At 42.4% G+C, this 23,950-nt stretch overlaps 2 protein-coding genes across 2 annotated transcripts; both read right to left on the bottom strand.

Moving 5' to 3' along the window:
• Window positions 1–19,614, bottom strand: trappc10 (trafficking protein particle complex subunit 10). Its single transcript, XM_029458903.1, has 23 exons — window positions 19,424–19,614; window positions 15,857–15,938; window positions 15,230–15,365; window positions 12,304–12,503; window positions 11,999–12,194; window positions 11,385–11,496; window positions 11,014–11,261; window positions 10,524–10,670; window positions 10,291–10,405; window positions 9,580–9,656; window positions 9,260–9,351; window positions 8,405–8,545; window positions 7,971–8,080; window positions 7,142–7,668; window positions 6,861–7,002; window positions 6,496–6,654; window positions 5,661–5,890; window positions 5,008–5,108; window positions 4,774–4,897; window positions 3,819–3,983; window positions 3,435–3,615; window positions 2,050–2,244; window positions 1–1,933 (listed from the first exon to the last, which is right to left on the bottom strand). The coding sequence occupies exons 1-23, from the start codon at window positions 19,482–19,484 to the stop codon at window positions 1,686–1,688; spliced, it is 3,789 nt and encodes a 1,262-aa protein (XP_029314763.1). The 5' UTR covers window positions 19,485–19,614; the 3' UTR covers window positions 1–1,685.
• An 867-nt stretch (window positions 19,615–20,481) lies between these two features.
• cnga4 (cyclic nucleotide gated channel subunit alpha 4) lies at window positions 20,482–23,563 on the bottom strand. The gene is made up of 7 exons (XM_029459403.1): window positions 23,505–23,563; window positions 23,306–23,412; window positions 22,349–22,932; window positions 22,012–22,257; window positions 21,731–21,896; window positions 20,986–21,461; window positions 20,482–20,508 (listed from the first exon to the last, which is right to left on the bottom strand). Exons 1-7 carry the CDS (start codon window positions 23,546–23,548, stop codon window positions 20,482–20,484), a joined length of 1,650 nt encoding a protein of 549 aa, XP_029315263.1. The 5' UTR covers window positions 23,549–23,563.
• Window positions 23,564–23,950: the final 387 nt, after the last annotated feature.

Genomic DNA, 23,950 nt, shown 5'->3' with positions numbered 1-23,950 from the left:
TTCCAATGATTTTCTTTAATATAGTTGGCAATCAAAGATGATTTTGATTTGAATCATTATTTACAGATCAGTATATACAGTGGTCAAAGAAGAGCAGGAGGCTGTAGTTACACTGTGTGTGTGTGCGCCGGGGGGGGGGGAAGGAAGAGGGGGGGGGGGGGGGGGGGGGGGGGTGGGGGCACGAAGTAGCTGACATTCATCCTCTGAAATAAATGAATGAATAAATCCAATAATGACTTATTTCATTAATCTATTCAACACCTAACAGTATGTGTGCATAGCTCGGATACGGATTTGGCGACGCACACACACCCACAGAATAAATATACACACGCTGTATATGAACAATCCACTGATAAAGGTAAGACAATAGATAGACAATAATGTGCACTGGCTGATCTCACCTGATCACACACACACACACACTCTCACACACACACACACACACACACACACACGCTCACAACTACAGCTGAACAGATACACACACCGCTACACTCCGCCTGAAACTATCGCGTCATCAATGGTTTTACATTTGAGAGTTTTGAGCTGATGTTAGCCTCAGTAAATAAGTTTGTTGAACAACAAATACAATTATTCAATAAATCTTACTGCATTTTTTTAAGATACGTCCATAATCACTGAAACCTTTTCTGTCCTGCAGGTACAACTATTGTCTTTTCTGTAAACTTATAGATGTTTAGAATACAGAATATAGTATAATAATGTACATGGTGCATCATGAATATTTTAAGTTTTAGATGTTATAATGCATTATCTAAACAAAACGTCATTACAGGAAATAGTTCAAAGCCAATTATTTGATTTAAATCCTTTTTTAATTTCTATTTTAGCCATTTGAAACTCTTTTTACATCGTTGTTAAGAAAATAAAAAAGGATGCCAGAGGCAACTCAACTCCACATGACAACGTTACAACGGTCTAAATGCTGGGCTCGTGATCATTATGGGCCAATTATCAAACTGATACTTTGTAGTTCGGTCCCAGAACTAAGATTCTGTTTCTTGTATTCGCAGGACAGAAGAGTCTGACAGGATAATGGATACGTCTCCAGAGATGCATTAAACTCTAACCCTCCCTGTTTTGACTTCTGTAATATTTCAGCAACTAGAACGTAATCATAGAAGGCAAAAGTCTCAATTGTAAAAACGATGACTGCTTGAGAGGAACAGGAACAGCACTCACAGCTGGACACACTCAGTCAAACTTGCAGTACTTGAGAAGCTGATCGAGGCGTACACACATCTAGGGCTTTGGTGCATCATGGGACAATCAGGACTGTTTTTCTTCAGTTTGAAGGAGCAGGACAGGCGCCGATCTGAATGATCAGTCCATATATATATATATATATATATATATATATATATATATATATATTTATAACTATAAATCCATCCAATGAGCTATGTACAAAGTATGGCAAAGAAAAATCTTTATTTAAATTTTATCAGCAGATGTCATTGGCTCTTCACTGCGTCTAAGTCCGTAATGTCTCCAGTGATGTGAACGTTTCATGCTTAGGGGTGAGTCCATGCCGGCAACCTGCAGCGGTCTACGACAGGGACTCACGGACCCGATCTGCCCCAGAGCAAAAGCTCAGCAGAGTCCATCCAGGGCCGGGGTTCAGTTCTTTAAGAAGGAGGCGGGCGTTCTTGCCACCAGGGTCATGTAGCGTTGACCTCCATGATGTGGTCGTCGGCGGCGGGCAGCACCAGCACCTGCCGTGTGTGGCTGTGGTTGAACACCTGTCCCGGGTTAAAGGGCTCCAGACGCGGCATGGCCACGCCCTTCTGCTGCTGGTCACCGCTGCCCACGGAGTGCACGCTGCCACGGCTGCGGATGCTTGCCGTGTCCCCCTGGTCATCCAGCACCTTGTCCAGCAGGGACAGACTGTCGTTCTCCACGCAGCTGTCTGAAGATGGCAAGAAACAAACTAATTACTGAGCGTCCACAGGATGAGAAAGAACATTTGATACAATGACAGATTTTACTTTTTATTATTGTTGTCCTGGGGGGGGGGGGTCTTACCAGGGTCTGGTTGAATGGCCACTGCTGCAGTGTGAGGCAGGTACTTCAGCACTTTGATCTTGGGGAAGGGCAGGTGTCCTGCAAACAGAGGCATCACCTCGATCTGCACCTTGTGGGTGGCGTTGGCCGTCATAGGCATCGACACCATCCCTGAACTCTTCCCGCACACCGCCCAGTTACTGCTGCTGTCAGCCACTGTGGACACACACACACACACATACACACACACACACAAAAATGTAAATATGAACACATGCATACTTATACAAATATATCTACCGTAATTTCCGGACTATAAGCCGCGACTTTTTCCCCATTTTGCGACCCTGCGGCTTATATAACGGTGCAGCTTATCTATGGATTTTTACAGCTAACGGCCACTAGGGGAATTCCTAAATCTATGGATTTTACAGGTTACAGTCCACCGGATGCAGGGAAAGAGCGCGCAAAAGTAGCGAGTGGTACGAGAGACAGACGGACATTACGAGAGCGAGGCAGTGTGTGAGACACCCTCATTATGGAAAATTTTTTTCGAGGAGTCTTATTTTGTTAAATATGCTTTTATGTTGATACTCCTGAAACCGGCACTTTCTGGGGGTTCGCGCCACTTTTTCGGGAGACGGAAAGAAGGATACGCTGAAGAGAGGGGTGCATGTCCAAAAACCCCGACTGTGGAGTTACCGTATGATGATGACTTCCATGTGTTTCTTCTGTTTCAACGGTAATTTATGGACAAATTAAGGAAAACACCAACGGTCAGAGACAATAAATGCTGATTGAACAGGCAGAAGTTCTCCATCGTTATTTCCTGGTTCTACACAACACAACGCAGAGTCGATCGTGGTGTCAGCTACAGACCGGCTACATACACGTCAGTCAATTTAGCGTCTGCGGCTTATAGCCCAGTGCGGCTTATATATGTACAAATTAGTCAATTTAGCGTCTGCGGCTTATAGTCAGGTGCGGCTTATAGTCCGAAAATTACGGTACTCCTAGAATATTTGTGTAGATTTTTTTACTTTCATTTTTGTCTGCATACAAATGAATATCTTCTTTAATGGTTAACAAATCAATTATTACTTTCATCTAACCGATTATTTATATATAAAATAGTTGCTCATACTGGTAAAGTATGTGGTTATTGGCACATTTCTGGAGAATATTTGGAATGGTCATTTGAGTATTTGATTTTAATAAAAAAAAAAAAAGGATAATGATTAAATTTCAGAACGTTTTTATTTAATCATTTAGTTTGTATCAAAAAACACCAGTGCATACAGAGCTTAACTTTGATGTTTGTATTCACATTTCAAACATTTTAAATATCCATGTTTTTTGAGAAAAGACTTAATAGACTGATTAATAAATCCCTTCCTCTCACGTACCTTCATACATGAGTTTGGTGGTTTTGAGGCCATCAGTGTCAGTCTTGCTGTCCTCTGCCATCTCTCCCTCTGCAGGTTCAGTCAGTCGTGTTATACAAACCTCCAGCCCGCAGAGGAAACCGGAGCGACAGTTCTGCTCACCAGCAGGAGGCAAGATCTCAGCTCTCACACTGTACAGCGTCTGTTAATAACAAACAGTTATTCATGGTGGGGAACGAGTGCTTAGATCATGTAGAAAACCTCACAACATAGTAGAGCATCCTGAGTCTCTTCATACAATATTAGCAACATTTTCAGTTATTAAAATCGATATTTGAGCAACTGACACGATTACAGCTTCACTCATAAGGCAAAGGAACAAAGTACATTTTTAAATGGACTTACGGTGACTCTCTCGAGCTGGAACTGGTAGTGGAAGGGTTTGAAGGCAGAGACGTCTTGTTTGAGCGGAGAGAAGTTTGCAGAGAAGACACACTGGAGACAGGAGGGCAGGTCGTCCTTCCACCTCACCTCCCACAGGCAGAACAAACTGTGCTTACTGCACACAAGCTGCACAAAAACACACACCAGACATGAATATTAATTAGTGGTTGGTGTTCATTAGCAGCCAGAGTTCACACTGATGTGGATGCACCCAAAATTGAACTGAAGAAATAAATCAAATGTAAAACTGTAAAATCTATTTCTCCCGTTTCTGTCGGTAAGAATGGGTAGATCATTTTGACAGATTTGTCGGATACTAGTCAGGGTTAGGGTTGTTTTATTACCCACACCCACCCGACCCATTATAAGAGCCAATGTGCAACGCCCGACCCGCAAACCACCAACTTATTGCATTATAGTAGCTCAATCGTCAGGACTAAGGACAGAGACAAGCAGATTTTGGGCCGCGGCTCGCAGTGTGTGTGTGTGTGTGTGTGTGTGTGTGTGTGTGTGCGTGCGTGTGTGTGTGTGTGAGAGAGGGAGAGACAGACAGAAGAGGAGGTGGACTATTGCACGCAATGTTTCTGTAAGTTATTAATATATAACTTTAAATCCATTCCTCTTGATATGTGAGCTCCTCTCCCAACGGCTCAGCACATTTCGGCTGCTTGTAAACACAATTAATTATTTCTGTCACTACCGACTCACAAAAGACATCTACTGGTAAATCAAGAGCTTCATCTTTAGGCTCAGCTCCCTCTATATGGGAGGCTGAAACTGAAGAAATATATATTTTCATATATATCCCCACATAGAAGAACCGATCCTTCTAATTTCTAATATTTTCTCATAATTACTATTTTTAAGTTGTATACAGGAAGCCATCTACCGATCCACCGTGTTTTCTTCTGCTCACCTGTTGAGTTTTAGTGTTGAGGGACTGCAGCTCCAGTGATGTGTGCTGCTTCTCCGTCAGCTTCACTTCCTCCAGCGTGAAGTTCACATCTGACATGTTCTGCACACACACCTGGATGTACTTCCTGTGGGGCCAGGGTCAAAGGTCGCGGATCAGACATGCGTACGAACGAGTCGGGGAATGTTATTGTTATTTGTGACACATACAGGTATGGCCATGAGAATGGAGGCTCACCTGTTACCAGCAGAAAGCAGAGAGTGTTTGGTCTTGAAGGGGATGTAGAAGGTGAGGGCAAGCAGCGTGGAGTAGATCGACCAAGGACAGTCGATAGACATCTGTGGACAACACCAGCAAGACTTTACGATCAAATCTCTTTAAGTATCTTGTAACCAAACAGCTGATTAGCACAATTACAATGAGCAACCAACTAATTACAGATTCATCTGCAGATTATTTTCCTCAATTAAGCGATTTATTGTTTGGTTCATTAGAAAACAGTGAAAAATGGCCATCACGATATCTTTGAAAACAAATCAAACGTCTTGTTTGGTCTATCCAACAGCACCAAAGGCCAAAATATTAAGTTTACTATAATGTGGGATCAAGAAAAGCTGCAAATCCTGACATTTGAGAATTATCTTCTTTTTCTTTTGCTTGAAAAATGACTTCAATTCATTATCAAAATAGTTGCAGATTCATTTTCTGTCAATCCGTTAATCCCTAAATCCATAATCGTGACAGCTCTGGATTATCTATCGATAATCTAGCCTTTAAGACATAATGAGCTGCACCAACGAATGTGACCCCCCTCCCTCAGTATTTCCCCCACGTCAGTTGTAGCTCATCTCACACTCTGAAAGTGTGTTTGTTTGTTTGAGCGGCCTCACCCTCTGGTCGATGGCGGTCATGGGCGTGTCAGGATGACTGTAGCTGCGTGGTCGGTGGCGGACCTCCCCGTTGGTCAGCCTCTCGTTGGCGGGCCGGTCGGACCCGGACGGGATGATGCACAGAACCTCCAGCTGGAACTCCAGGGTGTGGTACGGAGGGGTGGCGGGCAGGCTGATGCTGGTCACCTTCTCAGACGACTGGATGGACAGAGCGTTTTCACCCACCAACTCTGAACACGGGAAGGGGACAGAAAAGGAAGCCATGAGAACTCCGCACTCGTGTCAGTCGGCGTGTTTATCGGCACGCCAACACCTGGTTTCTGCAGGAACCTGATTGTATAAGTATTACGTAAACAAGAAACATTCCTTCAGGTTATGACGATAAAACTGCAGCTGCAACAGCTGTTCATGAGCTTTTATCAATGTGACGATGTTCAAGATGGATATATTTTTACTGGAAACGATCTATTAGACCTTTTGCAATGACACACAAGTGTTTTGTTTTAAGTATTATTGATTGCGGGACTATGATGACACTTCATAGGCGAGTTGGCTCAAAGTTATGGGTTTGATTGTGAGATTCTAAGCTTTCTAACGACATGTGGCGTTGCGTAACAACTCCATCATGGCGGACTGTAGGGAACACAGGGCAAGATACAACCTCTCTGAAAATGCAAAACTATCCACCCGTTAAGTGGTTAATCGAGAAAACAATCGGCTGATTGACCACGAATGAAAATGCTCGTTAGTTGCAGCCATACATAAAACCATAAATAAAAGGCGGAGAAACCAGATTACATTTAATCAAAAATAACCCTTTAACTTGTGGACTGACCAGCTGTGGGGTTGCTGATGCGGGCGGAGCAGCTGGTGGAGGGCAGGATGGGCATGGTGTCTGTGTTGCTGAGCTGCAGAGCGTCTCCCTTCTTCACGGTGTAGTGGCCCGTCAGCAGAGTGAACTTCACCATCTGAGGCAAACCTGCCAACAGGGGCTCTGACAGCAGAAACACAACAACAGTGAGCAACGGCCACACACACACACACACACACACACACACACATCAGGTGAGACTGGACGACATGATTTGGTAACTGAACTCGAACTCTCTGTTGTACAAGCAAACAAAACTGTGACCAATACCATAACCTCAGATAGCAAAACTTCAAAGCGCTCATATTACATTAAAAAAAGAATCAGACCTGTGAGAGGCTCGACGGTGAGTTGGGGCTCCTGAGAATAGACTTCATACTGGACCGATGGGTAGATATGAGGCAGCACAAACTGCACCTGACCCACGGTGGCATACAGCTGACGCAATGTGTAAGTACCTGGTTGTCCACTCTACAGAGAGAAGACAAGAGTGAGAGATTAAAAGGTTTTATAGAGTGAACACTAAATCAATTTAATCAACAGATACACAACACATAGTTAATGATGTCATTGTTTTTTCATTTAACGGCAGCAGCAAAGTGTCTCTTACTGGTGCGGTGAATATGATTCTGTTATTCCCCGGCTCTAACGTTACATCCTGCACCTTCAGCATCTGTCCTCCTTCCTTTATGGTAACGGCAGGAGGGCTGACGCAGTTGGGCGTGTCCGGCGGCGAGTTGCTGTCGTGAAGCCGCATGACCAGATGAGTGTTTTTACACACCACTCCTGTAGAGGAGAGAGAATTGTCCGAAGGACTCCTGTCCTGAATCTCCTCCAGCTCTAAAGGAGGCCCAACTGAGGAGGAGGGACCTGCTGATGTGCTGCTCTGGTTAAACTCCACCGTCCCTGGGTTCGTTTGTCTCGGAGCTCCCTTAGACCTTCCATTAGTCCCTGCACGCTCCAGGTCAAAGTGAATGCTAGCAGCTAGTTGCTGCATGTGCACCGACACGGGCATCAAACATCGTATAGTCAGCTCCACCTGCAGGACGGCTCCAGAGTGCACAGAGGCTGTGGCTGGAAGGAACTGTAGCCGCGTGAGTTGAGAAAAAACCCCCATGCTGAGAGTCACTTTTTGAGCTGTGGAGGAAGAAAACAACATTTGGTGTTATTGAAGTAGAAGATTTGTGCTGTTTAAGACAACAAGACAAACACTGTGGATGTTTACAGCTGAGGAATGGGTACGCAAGTGATGATTCATATGCTGAGAGAAGAAAACTATGGACAAGCTTGGAGCTAAAGAAAAACTCACATTCAGACTGTATTTATACATCATTTAGAAGTGGATAAACTGTAGTGAAACAAGTTGAGAGCAATTTCTACTGAGGTTGTCTAAAAGCATTGTTGTGTGTTGTAATCTTGTAATGAACATGATCACTTACACTGATCTTCGGATTTGCCGGCAAAAGTCAGAATTTCTTGACAAAAGTGCTCCCTCTCCTCCGTGGTCAGATTCACATCACCAGCCAACAAGGCACTGGTTTGCAAGTAGCTGCGGCGGCTTGTAAAGGAAAACCAAACACTACAGTGCAATTAGTGCAAGAACAACACGTCTATCAGGTGAACGCAGGAACCCTTTGTTAACTCCCCAATGGGCCAGAATACGACAGAACAATCTCAAAGCTGATTACTGGATTTCTTCTCTAAATTAAAGCACTATTTAAACAGTTTATACAATTTAAAACAGCTTTATATGCCACTAAACCCCGACAGATATCTCCACTTACAGTTCAACTTTGGCTCTACTGTAAAATTGACATATTTGGCCGTTGATTGGTCTCATGGCTATTCTTGGCGTACGTGTTTGGAAGGATACTCTTCAGTTCTGCCCAGCAGTTTCTGACACTCGGCAATCTGTTTCCTGGTGTGAGTGACAGGGAGGCTCCATCCCTCTGACACGTACGACTTCAGAGCTTCCTGTAAGAAGGTCTCTGCCTTCTCAGGGTCCCCCTTCTTCCTAATAAACACACACATCACATTGCTTTACGTACAGTATCTACAGAAAGGCACATAGATCCCTGACAGGATGTTGGCTTGTCCACAAACATTTTAATGCCACTTAGAAGTGAAATAAACTCTCATTTAAAGACCAAAGTAAAGGTATTATCTATATCGTACAGTATGAGACTGTACCGTCACTTGGCATAAACAAATCTTAAACTTTACTCTTTTTTTAAAAAGGTATTATTTTGCTAATCAAAATATATTTAAAGGCCGACATCTGCTGTGAACACAGATTATTGAACTATGCTTCTGTTTTGCTGATGGTATGATCTGTATCTAACAAAGATCGGCCAATAGCAGGCCCCGTTTTGTTTTCTTTACCGTATGCTGTGAGACCTCACGCGTTTGTGTTAAGGGTTCTGATTACTCTTTCAACCCACTTCAATCTGCAACATGTCTTAACACAGCAAGAAGAAACCCGTCACTGCCTGATGACTGTAGTAAATGCAATGCACTTTCATTTTTAAACCCGTCACACCCATCGTAACACATCAGTGTTTTCAATTATTCTGCGAGATTAGACATTTCCTCAGGAGTGTGTGTGGGTGTTAGCGAGCAGCGACTGATTGACAGCTCTGGAGAAGATGCCCAATCCGCCAGAATAACTGAAAACACCAGCGTGGATGCTTAAGAGCGAGGGTCACATGTGTATCCAACGGGAACTTACATGTAGAACTCAGCCAGGCTTTTTCCTACCAGTCTGGCAGACCTCAGCCGGTCGATGGCCCGGTACATCTCCATAGCAGCGTGAGAGAGTTCCTGATGCAATACGTGGTCAACAAGGTGGTGGAGGAGGGGAAAGAGGGTGAAAGGGAAGAAGAGAGGCGAAAGATAATCAATTGTTTCCACTGAGGTTTCAAGGAGGTTACATCAGGGGGGAGAAAAAAAAAACTTTCAGTTTTGGAACAGATCAGAGAATGTGTGTTAACTTCCTGCTTTGCAAACTACTGAAATAAATCACAAAGCTGTAGCAAGAAATTGACTTACAAGATAGTGCCTTTCAAAAGCTTCCACAGACGACAAGGCTTCTTTCAGCTTTTTGTAAGGGCTCTGCAAACTGCTGACTGTAGAGGAAGACACAGTTACAACAAGGAACAGGAAGTTTATTCATTGTCTTTCAAATAAGAGAATTTCCATTACACCTTAAATCAAAATGACTCGCACTTCTGTCAGTGAAAAGCAAATTCCAACCATGGAGGCCGTAACTCACCAAGCAGACTTCAAATAACTTGTGACAACTTAGACTAACAGAGACGTTGCTTTACGTCTGCAGTTGAAAGCTGAAACGTGTACATTTCCTTACACTCCTATACACTCTATGTGTAATCCAAAACATTTTTTAAAACATTACACGTACTGTATATGTCGGGTAAAAACTTTGAACTGGTTCTTCCAAGTTTTGCTAGACTGGTATTTTCAAAGAAAATAAAAAGAAGAGGCAAACAATGAAGAGAAGCTGCACTAATCACAGATCAAACCAGGCTCGTGAGACATCCAGTCAGTCCTGAAACAGCTGGCCGGTCACATTGCAAAAGCTACAGGCAACAAACAAGACGACCAAACAAAGATGCCCAACTGTTCTGTGAAAATCTAAATCCATGACTTCATCAATGCGAGTGGTCGGGACGCCTGTAAACTTGAAATTAGCTTCTCATTGCCCCCCAGTGGGACTTTTCACAGCAGAGTCTGGAAACTCACCAGTCTCAGGCCTCTCATCCCCCAGTCCGGCCAGCAGATCCACAGTCCTGTTCAGGTCCTCAGACGTGGGTCCCTTCTCTGACACCAGGCCACACAGTTCCCCCAGGGACTTCAGCTGGAGAACGCCAAAAGGAACAAGAATAAAGAATTGTATTTATTTATTGACTGCTTGCTTTGACACATATACACACGTGATCAAAGCAAAAGCTACAGGATTCAGTACGTTTTGTTACCTTGTCAGTCGCGTACGCCCAGAGCCCAACAGTATGGGAGCAGTTTGCAGCTAACTGGGCCTGATCACAACAGCCCTCGATCCTGTGCAGGACCTCCAAGCAGCTGAGAAACACCCAGCAGTCAAGTGCCCCCTCCAGCACCGACACCTGAACAACAACGCACGGCATTATGATGAATGACAATGTTTAGGTTTTCAACGTAGCTTTGTTGTCCATCCATCACAATATGGATTATGATGCTTGTGGGTAACCCCTAATCTGTGGTCTAGTGAGGTCTACACATTCCCTAAATGAACATTTCATGTTGCCAGTGAGATGAACTTGTTTAGCTTCTGTGAAATATGATTCATTTAGGATGTAGAGCTGTCCATATTTTTAAATATGAAGTATAAATGTTTTGCTTTTTCTATAATTGGCTACAGAGTCTGAAGAGCTTATAAAGTACATGTTGATTACAGTATAAATACATGATAAAAACATGTCTGTTTACCTCCAGTAGGCGTAGCTCCTGTACGCAGTTGTGCAGCAGCTCCAGGGCTCTCTGAGTGACCTCCCAGGGCCTCAGCAGGAAGATGAGTAAGGTGCACTGGCGGGAGAACAGGTAGCTCCTCAGATCCAACAGGCTGGCCTCCCCGCGCTGGATCCCGTCCCTCTTCTCCATGTCGATGGGTCGCCGAAGCAGCAGGCCGCTCCAGCTGCGCACTGGGGCACAGAATGAGCCGAGCCAGTTGGCTGTATCTGTGGATCGAAGCACACGTGTCAGACAAAAAACAAAACCAGAATGGACCTTTGATCTTGGAAACACAAAATGCTCATCTTAATTTGTGCTTGCTGTATTGAAGCCAACCATTGGTTACCTACCCCCAGCTCCAAAGTTAAGGACATATTGGGTAAAAAGAGCATCTAGTTCATCATACTGGACCAAGGCATCTTCAAACTGCTGCAGCATCTCAAAAACAAACGCCAGCTCCTCCTGCACACACACACACACACACACACATCACACACTGACATATGAGACTCAACTGAACTGTGACACTTATGTACTTTTCCCCAAAAAATTGTGCGTATAGGCAGGTTTTTTAAACAGATTTCATTTTATGTAGTTTCTGTCGGGCTCTCATGAATTGTACTTTACAAGGTAAAAATTACTATTTCCTTCAATGGAGTCTGGAAGCTTTAAGAAGAGCAGATTAATTCTTTGTGCAATAACAAGTTGTTGTTGGTGGGTTTTTTTGTCCAGTGGGAAAGGGGCTTTAAGCACTGTAATCCACAACTGCAAACAGGGCGGGGTTAAGTCACTCTGAGATTGGTTTAATGTCATTTTCTGTATTTAAAGATACAGAAACGGTGAATATAAAATCTGTAATTTAAGTGAAGAGGCTTTGCAAGTTTGCAGTTTCAGTCAGCTTCAGCCATGGCACATCCTCTAGTTCTCTTTCTGTGCAGACGCACGCCTAACGTTTTCTATGTACCTGGACCATGAAGTATTCACAGAAGCTCCAGCCAGGCTGGGTGCGTTTCTCTCGGAGCGTTCGCATGTCGTCTTCAAAGCGCCCCAGGTTCTTAGTGAAGGACATGAGCAGGAGAGTTCGCAGCTTGAGCAGCAAAGAATTCCAAGATTCCTGAGAGCGAGACGAGTCCTTCAGAGGATCTGACAGCACCACACACCTGCGTCCAAAGGGGAATAACCTTTATATTCTCAGGGACAGTTGAATCAACATGGTTTCTTATAGTCTCGCTTATGTTGCCTGCTGTGAGAACATGTTCGTGTCCTCACCTGTCATTCTGCTTGTTGCAAAAATCGCTGCGGATCTTGTCCACGATGGACGACCGAGGCAGGATGTTGGTCTTGTTCTTCTTCTTAGTATCGTTGGTCTCCACGACGATGATGACCCAGTCTGCTGAGCTATGAGTCCGTAAGCTGTTCTGCCAGCGCATCATGTCCTCCTTCACCGTGCTCTTATACACCTCTGTGTCCTACAAATCAAGAAAAAATAAAACGATCATTACAGCGGGAATCATCCTCTCTCTCTCTCTCCGATTGCCTCACGTGAACTCCCATAATACTTCTCCTTTAAGTGACCAGCAAGGCCTGCATTTCATGATAACTAAAAAGGGAAACCAGGATCCTATTTTCCCGTGTGTTTGTGTCTAATGGGCATAAACTTTTTATGAAATTGGTCCAGTATTGAGCGACAATGTAATCCTCCCGGGCAATTGCGCACCTTCAATGTACGTCCGCTAAAAGTGCACCGACAGGAGTGTTATTATAAGTGTCTGACAACCTTGTGAAAAGGACCCAACAGAGACATTTAAAAATAAATGTCTTCACCTTTTGATCCAGTCTGTTTGTTATTGTGTCTAACCAAGTCTTGCTCAAGGAGAAGTCTTCTTCTAAAATCTCACAGGAGAGTTAGGCCACATCCACATTTTCAAAATCAGCTAAATATTCAACCATGACATTGAAAATATTTCTAGATAACACTAAGCTAACACCAACTCTTCCCGGCACTCCTTTCCCCAACTTCCGGCTCACTCATATTTCCACCATTGTTTTCCGCCAACAAGTGACCTCTCTGGAGTTTTTTAGAACGACACTTCTCCTTGAAGAATACAGAAATGTCCCTTAACTTGTAGACCGCTGAATGCTGTGACTGGGATGTTTGCTACTTGTGGGTACGGTTTGTTTTTTTACTGAGTAGAGGTGGGATGTAATAAGACGAGTCAGTTATTATGTAACAGTGTCCAGTGGCAGGGGGCGGAGCTGAAGACCGGGGTGTTTCACAATGTTTTGGAAGTGAATCTTGGTGATCATATGAGTCACACTGCACATGCACTCACGTATTCATAGAAATGACTTATTAGCCACTGCCTCCTACAGCTGAGTGTCTTTTCTGCTTTGGTTGCTGCATGTGAACAATGTTTTTATTTTAGCAGTCAAATAATTGCCTGTAATTTACATTATTTACATATAAATACAGATGTGACAGGGTGCACTGTGGTTTTATAGCCGGCCCGTCGCAGCTCAATGTTTGTTTACCGCACAGCCCAACTGTCCTCACCATCTGCAACACAGTCAGGCAGTGTGAAGCTGCAGCCCTAACTCGCTGCCACGCACAGTCCGCTTACACCGTTAAGACTGGCATTTTCCTCAATCTCCATTTAGCTTTGTTACAACACTTAACCCACGGCTTGCTCTGGGCTTAGGTTCACCCTAATGTGTGTGTGTGTGTGTGTGAAAAAGGGGCTTAGTTATCCAATGGCCAACTCTTAGTCCAGGGCAAAGGATATGCAGAGTGAAAAGCCTATAAGACACACTCGGGGTGTCATGATTTGTAAAACTATGCAGTGACGTGCTAGTGAGAAAGGACTGGTAAAGGGAAACTGGACAATCTGATACAACCTGTGCTGCTTATAGATAAGGGGAAGTATGAGCCTGTGTGTTTTGAGTTTTGGATTTGTTTTTAATTATTTGTGCACAAATTAAAAAAACAGGTCAGATTTCTTTATTTTCTTTGTGTTTTTCATTTTAAGCCTTCCAAAACTCTTTGCAAAACAAGAGTTGTTTATCAATGACGTGGTGATTCACCGTCCTACGAAGTCTCAACAAAGGCAGTCTTTATTGCAGGTCTGGTGTATTGAATTGTAAGACTGTGTCCATACTGCAAACACAAACAGGCTCACTACACCCACACTACAGGCATAGTCCCGAAGAAATGTCATGAGTCACGCGCTGATGACAGCACTTCCTTAAACTAACCAGCTGCTCAGTCAGCAGCAGCAGGTTCCTGCTTCCCTCCCGCCTGCTTTCCCTAAGCAGCAGTCTTGCAAAGCAGATGTCAAGTTCAATTTAGGCTGGTGACTGCAGGCTCCTAAAACGCATCAAGTAAGACCATGTATACAACATCGCAGATACATTTGAAAACATATTCTTCTCTTCTTCCGTCCGCACAAATCAGATATTTTTCACTCCATAAAACTGAGCTTTTAAAAAACGCTCTACAACTTAAGATGCATTTAAAAATGCTATTTTCCGACATCAAATCTTACATCAAATCTTACATCAAATCTTGCATACAGAGCTGTCTGTGACCTATTTTTGCTCATTTGATGCCCATAAGTACTCATCTATTCGTAGAGGGCAGACAAGCAGACATCGCCTCTCCTCCAGAACACACAGGATGTACAAAAATCAAAGATTCTGTGTTATTCTTTTTGACTTTTTAGACATAAAAAGTGGCAGCAACGTTAAAAAGCAGACTTGTGTTGCCGGTAGCGCTCAATGATTAATCAGTTTGTATGGAAACGTATCTGATCGCACAATAAACGTGTTCTTACTGATGCATCTTTATATTTATGGTCTCAGACAACTCAATGATAATGACAATAAAACAGCCATTTAAACTCTCACTGCAGCAGCGTATTTACAGCGTAGTCTTATTTGACATGGAGCTTTTATGATCACAAATAAAATCATTACTCATGCAACTGTCACAATAACATCATCTGTACTGTGTGTTCGACTATATTAAAACTCGAGTCTTTGCACCTGATCTACCAGCAGGGTAGAATTTAATTGAACAGTCCTTCATTTTCCCACTGGGACAGGAAGTGTGTCTTTGGAAGAACTCTGAGTTACAATCTTTGTATCTTTGCGCAGTTTGATAATGAACGTGCGTGTGTGTGCGTGTCAAGCTACTCACACAGCAGTCGGTCCAATAGATGTGGAGGAAGGGGAAGGTGAGGAGAGCCTTGTTGCCGTCCTTGGGGAGGAGCTCCTCTTTAAACTGGACAAAATTAGCTTCAAGGTGGATCATTTTTGGTGCACGGCCGTAACTCCTGCACAGGAAAGAAAGCAAGAGGAGGATCAATTATATGCTGTTTACGGTCGATGAAGATTACTTGTATTGCCCGCGGGACAAAATATGGACTAGACAAATGCCAAACTCTAAAATAAACAATAACACTAATCTGTCACTGGATCAGCAGCTTTATTGGACGCTTATTTACATCATTTTGACTAATAATATTATCAAGTGTTTGAGACCGGTTTGTTGCTGTAAAACGATGACAATGTTTTATATTTTTCATTCTTCACCACAACACAACGCTTCAGACGGGCTTCTGGTCGTTTACTGTCATGTTCTGTGGTTATGTAAAAAATGCATGGTATAATCATGTTAACTGTTTGACCACCTGTACCAAAAACATTATCAATGACATTAATGGGAGTGCACAGAAATTCAAGAGCAGCCCATCAACACAAATGTAAAGCTTTACAATGATATGCATCACTGTGTTCTTCCATTCTTCACGGGGGCCGTACTCACCTCCTCCACTCCATTGGCTCCCGGGGAAGTTGCTGGGCCAATGAGGTATAGAGAGACGTAAACAAGCCCTGGTCTCCAGCACCTGTGATGAAAGGGGGGGGGCAGGACAATGAGCATTTAAAAACTTGGGACAGAAATTAAGAATTCAAATAGCGTTTCAATCTAATATCTACTCATTCTTATGTCTTCATAAAATAACTGTAGACAAAAGATATTTTGCTCCAAAATGTCTCAATACTTAAAAGGTTTCAGTATTGAGGGACATGGGGGATTATGTTGGGCCAAATTACACATAATCGGAAAGCTCATTTGCAATCAATCAAATGTAAATACAAAGATTATACCCAAAAACTCGAGTGAAAAGCAGGGCTAGAACGTAAAGTATGCTGTCCAGGTCTGTAGCATAAATTCTAACTTCTTTCTAAAACACAAAGATACTTTTCTTCTAACAATTTGACATTTCTACTTGTCCTGCCCATATTTAAGGGAACCATTTCCTTCAACTGACTAGACCAATATCCCAATCACAGGAGGCGCAATATTTATTAAAAGGCAAAATATGAGTCAAAATATCCTTCTAAATCAAGTACGACAATTTTAATATATTTTCAAATTAAATTGAGGGTTAGGTGATGCATAAAGGATCATTCCCTCCAAAATGGTCAGAAAAAACACAATTAAGGTCAGATATTCTTTCTAAATCGTTCAGCCTTTATAATTAGGGCGGCACCCTCTTAGTCGATTAGTCAACTGACTGGTCATTTTGGTTTCATCCTGTGTTCACGCTGAACACACATCTCTGGCGAACACAAGATTTAAAGTGGTGGTTTATTTGCATGACTATTTGTAGAGAAAGAAACTCAGTTTTACAGATCGGTCGATGAAATCATCTAATTGATTAGTCGACAAAATCGTATTAGTGTTACTCTACTAACTGAGAAAGTCTTTAGTCAAGGACAGCACTACTCATTATAATGTTTTTTTTAAATGTGGAACTGATTATTTATTCACTTCTAAAAACTGCCACATCCGTCTTTTCTGCTGACCGACCGGTAAATGCTGTGAGTGAACTGACAAGTCATTTTGTTCACAGCAGTTTAAAACCATCACCTTTGTAGTCATAGTTTATGACAGAGGTCTTTATGATCTGCACAGCATGCAACACCCTCTCTAAGCCTATCCTTAGTGCACAGAGTCTGGGCCTATCCTACACAGAAGCCTTGCAACAACATAAACTGCATCAGTCGTTCCTATTGGAAAGACAAACATTGGGTCTTTTTCACCATGGCGAGCTTCTCACACCGCACCAGTGCTTTAAAGTTAAATCGGCTCCTCAGATCATCTTATACTCCTCAATATGGAGAGATGTCCATATTGCTTTTTAAAATGTAAATATGAATATGAGAATAAGGTGCTGATGTTCAACTTTAGTTTGAGGGGTTTTACATTGCGGTTGCTCGGCTCAACGGCTGAATTTGTGTTTGAGAGTCAGACAGTCACCAACAGAGCCTCTAACATTTGGCTCCTAAACTGTGTGGATCCATCCTCCAAATCACCACCAGTCCTGTGGAGCAGCCCCTCAGTTCACCAGTGCCTCATTTCAGACAAGCTCGTTAAAACTCTGTCATCCATGGTAGCTGTGTGTATTTCAATAAACAGAGAGTTGTAGGGCTGAGGTAATTGTTTTCCGGCTACACTGGAACTGGGCCACGTCCAATGAACCACATAACAAGCCCTTTTTATAAATAGGCTAGCCACAAGAAAAGCACAGGACTACTCGTTCTACACTATTCATCCAGTGTTAATGTAAACACCCTCAAACATCCTGCAAGACGGACTTCAGCACTTACACCTCATAGTGAGCTCTATTTTAATCCAGTGTGCTGGGCGTGGGCCAACACATTTCCCCATGCTGACAATTTGACTGCATTGTTAATAAATGTGCCTTGCTGTTTATCACCTGTAAAGATACAAGACATCACTGGGTGTGGAGTTTTGCTGTGTGGCGGACGTATGACATACTGCATCATATGCCATGAATGTGAAAATGTGGGTGATTTGCATGCACAATCAACACAATAACATATGAACGGGTCACTCTTACTACTGCATGCCTGCCAGCAGCACACACTGTCATTCGGTGGTATTTTCTCAATGTGATTTCAGCATGAACCAGTCAGTGTGCACACTGTGTGCGTTAGTTCATGTTCAACATCTTTCCAGGGTAGTACAGCTCTACTGAAGCATAGTCCAAACAAAACTGAACTTTGAATGTTCACAAAAGGCTATCAAAAACAGACCAAATACAACCCTGCACAGCAAACACCAGTATAAGCCCTGTGACCGTGTGAGCCAATCGTACACACAGCGGCAAGTTGTAGTGAAAGTGCAACACCGCTTATCTTGCTGGGGACTCCAGTAAAAGCAGAAGGGGCAGAGAGTTGTATACTCATAACTCTGATGCAAGGTTTATATTCATAAATCAATGTTTTGGCAAAAGTTGCATTTTTTGGATAAACCAAACTGAACCAAAATCTGAGTGACACAAGCAGTAGAGTCTGCAGGTGATTTAAATCAACGTAAACATTAATGATTGATGGGAACCTGACACATTACATTTAATACATATTCTGACTTGCAAGTGCCCTTTTCTACCTTAGACCTAATTTGTGTCTATCATGCAATTATCAAATTAATTACCTTTAATCAAAACCTTTGAATCACACCATGGTTACAGATGCAATGGGGTATATGGATGTGCCCTATAAATCTGTTTGTTACACAACTTTCAGGGTTTATTTGTTTACTAAATTGCTCATTTATGAATATAATCATCAATGCAAAATGCAGAGAGATACAGAGATACACCTAAGTTTGGACACCTGCTCCCTGAATCTCATTTGGGGCAACCTGTGCCATAGATTTTGAAACCACCAACAAACCCCACCAGTTACCTGCCACACTTATGCTTTCCTATCATATTCTCACTTCCAGTGCTTCAGTCTGCTCTAGTAATGAAGCTTTTGGACCACTCTGTCCTAAAAATGGAGCAGCCTGCGATGTAAGATAAAGCTGGCACCCACTACCAGAGTCGGCTCCTAAAATAACCCCTCCAAGAAGCTTACATAAGATTCCAAGGGATTTATGAATGGCGACATGACCCCACTGACCAAACATGATGTGGCGACTACAGTCTGCGCTGCGAACGGAGCAAACTGTGGCTGTCCATCAGGGAACAAGGTGATATCCTTCCTAAAACTGCAGCAACTAGCCGTGACGTTATATCGTTAGCTAGGCCTGTTAATTAATGTAGCTACTAAGCTAGCTGAGAGATGCCGTTTCCCATGTGAACATTTAGAACAGACAGTGATGTAGTATGTAAGTAAGTAACTATTATAGCCATGACAAATTAAGACACACTTCGTCACACACACACACGCAGCGTGCCCAAGCTGTTTAATATAAGGGTACCAGCTAGCTTAGCTAAAACGAGCTGCTGAATATAGCTAGCTGGCGAACTGTCAAGACCAGAAAAAATAAGACGTCTCCTTTTTAATAAACACTCACATGTCACAATCGGCTTGTTTTCCATAGTATAGATGATCGGCTTTTCCTCTTGACACTCCATGTGTGTTAGCGGTAGTACTCCATGAAAATTATATACAAACCGAGCTTTATTATTAGTAAATGCTTATGTATGCAGTTGTGTTGAATCGATGGGGCCTGTGTCCCCACTGCACTTCCGGGAAGTACGTAAACTGTGCGTCATTAAAGGGCCGACCTGACACATTTCATGCGTTTTATTCATCTGAGTTGAACAGTAAGCTAGTATGTTTGTGTTTTTTACTCAGAATTGATCCTTTTAAGTAAGTAAAAAGTAGCAATACCACATTATAAAAGTAGAGTTACAGTTAAGTTAAAGTATTATCAGTATTATCAGTAAAATGTACTATCAAAAGTAAATGATGATAATAATCAACTTTATTATACAGCACTTACATGGCAGAACCAGGAGGCAAATAATAAACAATTAGAATAATAGTATAATAGAAAAACTAAATGAAAATAAAATACCCAACAATAATATAACATTTAAAAAAACAGATAAGACATGTTGGAAATAATGTCTTATTATGCAAGAATAAATAAAAAGCTTATTTTTATTTAAGTTTTGAAAGGTGATTTAAAATATGTCACTATGTATGTATCTTCATGTTAACATTGAACACAATACTTTTATCCCCTGGACATAATTTACAGCACCAGTTATATGTATAAAGTCACATACAGCAACACAACTTTTCACAGCTGGTGTTACCTGGATTCATTTTACTATACAGGAAAATATGGGTTGAATTACATGACATCAATCATTTTCTAAATCACTATTCAGCAAGGTAAAATGTATTTAGAAAACACTTTTGAAAGAAGTCAAAATTGTTATGTAATCAATCACAAAATCTAATATCTAAAAACAAGTGATTACATTTTATTTTTGCACATTGAACAGTGTTTCCTGAAAATAACGTATATATCCTGGAAAGTCACTGCAATTTGTCACTGTCCCTGAAAGAGCTTCTGGCAGTAGTTTTCAGTCTCCATGCTTTTGAATGATAAACATTGATCTACAGTGGGGAATACAATGCTGCCATCTAGGGGTAAAAGGTTGTATTGCAGAAAGTGTGTCAATGAGATGTTGAGGTTATAAATAGTTTTATTAATATAAAACAGACACATTCCTACAGGAAAAAAATACACAATTATAAATAATTTAAAATAATTGTCCATTTTGTTTATTTTTTCTCCCCTTCATCTTTCTGCTCCATCTCTCTATTTTCTGATTCTTCTTCAGTCTTTTGTCTCCCCTCTTCAGAATCTCTCTCTCCACTTTTCTCTTCTTTCTCAACTTCAGATTCAATCTCAACTCCATCTCCTTTCCCAGGTCTGTCATCTCTCTTCTCTCTGTTTTTTTCATCTTCTTTTTCCTTTTCCTGATCATCTGGGTCTTTCAGCCCAGATTTATCTCCCTCCACCATCCTTTCCATATCTCCCTTTGTACTTTTAGTGCTCTCTCCATCACCTTCTTTGGTCACATCACTACCATCTTCTCCCTGTCCCTGTTTTTTTACCTTTGCATCTGAACCCTGCTCTTCCTCTCCCTCTGCCTCTTCTCGCTCCCATCCAACTTCCCCTCCCACCCCTTCCCCTCTTCCCTGTGCTCTTTCTCCTTCTTCCCCATCTTCTGGAAGTTGAGTCTCCAGTGCTGCCACCTCCCAATCCAGCTGCTCCACCCTGGCCTGCATCTTGCGGTTGCTCGACTCTAATTCCGCCATAAGTCGAGCTAGTTTGGTTTGCAGGATTTCCAAGTTGCTCTCCAGCCTGTTTATCTTGGTTTCAAATGTATCTGGCTCTCCTCCATTTTCCTGCCCACTCTCCTCCAACATGCCCATCTTTGTGAGGATCTGTCTGCCTTTCTCCTCCAGGTGACGTTTGGCTGCAGGGAACTCGGAAAGCACGTCTGTCAGGTCTTCTTTGGACAAACTGAACAGGTCAGAGTAACCAATGCTTCGGATGTTGGCAGTGCGACGATTGCCTGACTTGTTACCTGAAAGAAAACATGTTTTTAAAATAAAAATATGCAAAAGCACCACAGAAAGGTTCCCCTTCTCTTGGTATCAAATCATGTCTGCTTGAAGCATCGATAGCCTAGTACCTTTTTGCACTGTTCTCAACTAAAGTCTCTATTCTGAGTGTATTTTGTCAAGCACAATAAAATGCCTTGTTTTGTTTCATTAACTGGCCCATTACCCCCCCACCCACATGCATTAATAAATGCTGTATGTCCATAAGCAACATACTTGACACTTGACTTACCTTTGATGTTCAGGATACTAATTTCCCCAAAGAAATTCGATTCACTCAGCACAGCAAACTCTGTGACCCCGTCATCTGCTACAACTGCAAGTTTTCCCTCTTTGATGATGTACATTTCATGGCCCACATCTCCTTTCCTGCAGACGTACTCTCCCGGACTGAACACCTTCAAAGACAAAAGGCGTGAGAAAGCTCTTTATTCTCAAACAATTCTTTTCTGAAAGCATTTATGATGTATTAGATTAACTAGGCAAGGTGACAATTTGAGCATTCCCCCAGACCTGAGGTGTTAGTTTAAGCACCAGCTCCTCCAGCAGACTTTTCTCACAGCTCTGGAAGATGGTGACTTTGGAGAGTGTGGTGAGGTGAACGCTGACAGCGATCTCGGTCCTCAGGTGTACGGGCAGCTGCTGCAGGATTTCTTTCTCTCGCATGATCTTCTTGTTGATGTGAAGATGCTGGTACCAGTTGTCGATACGCTGTCGAAGCTCCTTGCTAATGTGATGGCTGCGCAGGTAAGCCCTAACCTGGGAGAGGAAAAGAAGAAACCTTATTTTCCAGGAGAAGAAATGAAATTGTCAGGAAGGAGACTCATTTCAAAAACTGAGGTATTCTTACCAGCTCGTGGTTAGGGAAGAAGACATTATCACGGTCCCTTAGGCTGGTGATGACATTTCCAACATTACCAACAATCGATGCAAACACCAGCACAGCAATGAGCAGGTCTGCGATCATGAACAAGTACTCCTCTTCCTTTTTCGGCAGGGGGGTGTCTCCCACTGTGGTGAAAATCTGGGCAGAGAACCAGAAACAGTAAAAGTACTGACGCCGCATGGAGGCAAACTCCGGGTTGGTGATGTTGGGGTAGACCCAACGATCACTTCCGAAGCCGATGTAGTTGGACAGGGCAAAGTAGAGACAGGCGTTCCAGTGGATCAACACAAAGATGTAGATCATGAGCTTGGTGATGCGGAAGGTGTTGGGGTAGGAGGTTCTTGTCTCCATGCGATCCAGGGCCTCGTCGAGTCGTGGCATACGCAGAAGGCGGTTGATCCTCACCAGCGGAGTTTGGATGCCAAAGACAAAGTAGAGGACGTCGGTGGGCAGCAAGGACACCAGGTCCCTGAAAAAACATTTAGAGCGCAGGTAGCGCTTCTTCAGCTGCGCTAGATCCTTGATAAGGATGCCTTGATTCAAGTAACCTGGAGAGGGAAGAACAGGGTTTAACAAAGCTCAGAGTAAACTTCATACACTGGTAAAAAAAAAAACTAAAGCGTAGATTGTCACTTCTACTTATATATGAATATCAATGTCAATTGGTTGTTCATAAAAATAATTTAAGGCTCTATTTTGGCTATTTGGAGTCTCGTAGTCTGTTTGACCAGAAAGGTGCAAGTATATTACATAACATACTTACTTATTATGCCTATATAGTCGATGGTATGATTGTTTAAATGCTTCTTTAATACTTTATATTTGTTTCTGTATAGTGTTTATTTCTATTTCACGTCTTATATGACTTAGATGTGACTAATAAAAGTTACATTTCAAAGTCTCAACAATAAAAACATTGACCTGTGTGGACAGTGATGATCATGTCAATCATATACATGAAGTCTGCCAGATAGTCCAGTGTGAGCCACACAGGCAGGTAGCTCAGTGCAATCGTAGTAAAGCATGTCCTGAGAAAACATAACAAAACAGACAATGGACGTCCAAAGATTACAGGTCATATCTTTAGATATTATTATTATTTGATATTCATTGTTTATACCTCATAATGATGATCACCCAGTTGTAGACTATGGGAAAGATCATGACCTGTAGCCAGACATAATAAAACTGTTCTGCCGGATCAAACACCCACTCTCTCCAGCTGAGAGGGAAATGATGAGGAAGAGAAGACAGAGGGAAATGATGAGGAAGAGAAGACAGAGGGAAATGATGAGGAAGAGAAGACAGAGGGAAATGAGGATGATCAGTCAAGATGCCGTCGGTGTGACATGAGGAGACTGTGGTTTATGGTTCTCATATCTACATGAATAATAAGCTAAATGTTACCAAAATATGTCACAGCATTACTTCTTAAATACCCCAAAACATTGAAGCAGATGTTGATCCATCTAAATAGCGGGCTCATGCGGTAGCTCGGCTCGACACGCCATGCATATGTTAAATGTACCTGCGTATAATGAAAATAAATATAATTCTATTCTATTC

Source organism: Cottoperca gobio, chromosome 21, assembly GCF_900634415.1.
Source record: "Cottoperca gobio chromosome 21, fCotGob3.1, whole genome shotgun sequence".
Lineage (NCBI taxonomy): Eukaryota > Metazoa > Chordata > Actinopteri > Perciformes > Bovichtidae > Cottoperca > Cottoperca gobio.
Note: the sequence above shows the minus strand (reverse complement) of the source record. Positions and strands in the feature narration are given on the sequence as shown.

Bases quoted from the DNA above. Each gene is read 5' to 3' on its own strand.
- trappc10 (XM_029458903.1), bottom strand. From the start codon at position 19,484: ATGGAGTGTCAAGAGGAAAAGCCGATCATCTATACTATGGAAAACAAG. The intron at 11,262-11,384 runs GTAGGTAACCAA...TTCGATCCACAG, and splicing joins CCTTAACTTTGGAGCTGGGG to ATACAGCCAACTGGCTCGGC. The intron at 4,898-5,007 runs GTGAGCCTCCAT...CTGGCCCCACAG, and splicing joins CTGCTTTCTGCTGGTAACAG to GAAGTACATCCAGGTGTGTG.
- cnga4 (XM_029459403.1), bottom strand. From the start codon at position 23,548: ATGATCTTTCCCATAGTCTACAACTGGGTGATCATCATTATGAG. The intron at 22,258-22,348 runs GTAAGAATACCT...TTCCTCTCCCAG, and splicing joins TCTTCCCTAACCACGAGCTG to GTTAGGGCTTACCTGCGCAG. The intron at 20,509-20,985 runs GTAAAAAAACAG...TTTTACCCCTAG, and splicing joins AGCAGGGTTCAGATGCAAAG to ATGGCAGCATTGTATTCCCC.